The following is a 1,812-nucleotide window of genomic DNA, read 5'->3' as shown; positions in this document are numbered from 1 at the left end:
CGAGCCACGCGCCGTAGAGCAGCGAGATGGCGGGCGCGAATCCGCTGGTGATGGCTCCCGCGTCGAGCGGCAGGCCATCGCCGGGCATGCCCCCCGCGTTCATCACCCCCGTCAGCGTCGCCGGGGACAGCAGCGATCGGAGCGAGAGGATCAAGGGAGGGTAGAGCATCCAGCAGGCGGCGAGCACGGAGAGGCGGTAGGGTGCCGTGATCCACGCCGTCGCGGGGCCTTGCCGCAGCTCACTCGGCGTGTTGAGCTCTGTCCGCACGACGGGGTCGCGGAAAGACGATAACTTGGTCATGTTTGCGTAGCTCCGGCCGCGCACCTGCGCAGTAAGGGCCAAGGAGATGGTCGGTGCTACCGCGCTCTGTGTCGAGACGAGTGCTGGGGGCCGAACGCACGCTCTGCGTTTGCGCGCGAAGAGCGGTGTCAGAGAAGATGTTGGTGAAGCTCACGGGGCCCACGCGAAGAGCGCTGCTGCTCGGCGACAGGAGCAGGAGGAGAACTGCGCGCGGCATGGGGGCACAAGGGAGAGTCACTCGATTCGTTTCATTTTGAACCCAGAATGTCTCAACTCTGCCAGGGGCCCCTCCACTCGCCTGCACCTGCTCGAACCCTGAGCACTGTGCGGCGTTGCACGCTCGAGGTCGTGCATGATGTAGTAATCATTGTCTTGAGTAATGCGCTTCTCTCGACCGAGAGCGCTAGCCTCTACACCCCTTCGGTCCGTCGAATCTCGGCGCGGCAGATGCGACGCCGAGACTGACGAAACCTCCCTGTGGTGGGCTGCTGAGCCTCCCCCACACACGAGAACACCACTGGGACACCCATGACACACTAGAACAGGTATGCCACGAGGCGGGATGAGACTAGACGTCTCGGACGAGACTCGTCACTCGACGGAAACCTAAATCGTGAACATCGGGTTGCTGCGCGGCGGGTCAACCCCATTATGCGCAGTCATCCAGATGTCAACTGCACCTCAGGCAGTCGCCGGCGTGGGCGGGAGGGGCGACTGTATCTGAAGGCGCGGTAGCGGTAGACGGGCAAGCCACAGCTGGCAAGATGCCGATCGCCATTGACCTTGCTCGAGCCGCGGCGAGCCCTGAAAGTGGAGCGTGTCAGGATCGATTGCTCGGCTGTGAACTGACCTCGCTGTGAATGTGACCGCCGTCACAGACACTATTGTCCATGAATGGTAGACTGAGAGTAGAGTAGAATCGGGTCGAGCGACCGGCCCAGTCGACCGTCCCCTCGGCTGTGAACTGACCTCGCTGTGAATGTGACCGCCGTCACAGACACTATTGTCCATGAATGGTAGACTGAGAGTAGAGTAGAATCGGGTCGAGCGACCGGCCCAGTCGACCGTCCCCTCCCCTCAGCAGAGCGGGCGAGAATCCTAAAGGATTCACGCCTCATTCTGTTGGTGGGCTTGAAGATTCTTTTCGTCGCGATGTCCACCCCGCCGCGCCGCCGCTCGCGCCGCCTCGCCTTGGCCTCCACCGCCGCTCCCTCTCCAGACACGCCGCCGCCCGCCCGCCTCCTCGACCTCCCCACGGACCTCCTCGTGCGCACCTTCTCTCGCTGCGACCCCGCCGACATCGCTCGCGTCGCGGCCGTCTCGCTCCTCTCCCACGCCTCGCTTGCGCTAGAGGCCATCCGCTTGTGGGCGCAAGAGCGCGGCTTCGAGCTGCCGGCGCAGCCAGAGGGTGAGGGCTGCGCCGTGCGGTGGCTGTGCTATTCGGCGCTGCTGTGCGAGTCCAACCCGCCGGCGAGGGCGGCGGCAGGCCAGTATCACAGCGTCTTCATCGT

At 64.2% G+C, this 1,812-nt stretch overlaps 1 protein-coding gene across 1 annotated transcript; it reads right to left on the bottom strand.

Moving 5' to 3' along the window:
- Positions 1–8: 8 nt before the first annotated feature.
- Positions 9–518, bottom strand: EMIHUDRAFT_255885 (hypothetical protein; the record flags this gene model as incomplete). The annotated part of the gene is made up of 2 exons (XM_005770004.1): positions 9–325; positions 402–518. Coding segments are annotated over 2 exons (434 nt in total), but the record flags the coding sequence as incomplete, so codon positions are not given.
- Positions 519–1,812: the final 1,294 nt, after the last annotated feature.

This window comes from Emiliania huxleyi (genome assembly GCF_000372725.1).
Source record: "Emiliania huxleyi CCMP1516 unplaced genomic scaffold EMIHUscaffold_4022, whole genome shotgun sequence".
Taxonomy (NCBI): domain Eukaryota; phylum Haptophyta; order Isochrysidales; family Noelaerhabdaceae; genus Emiliania; species Emiliania huxleyi.
The sequence above is the reverse complement of the archived record's forward strand: the minus strand, read 5'-3'. Positions and strand labels throughout refer to the sequence as shown.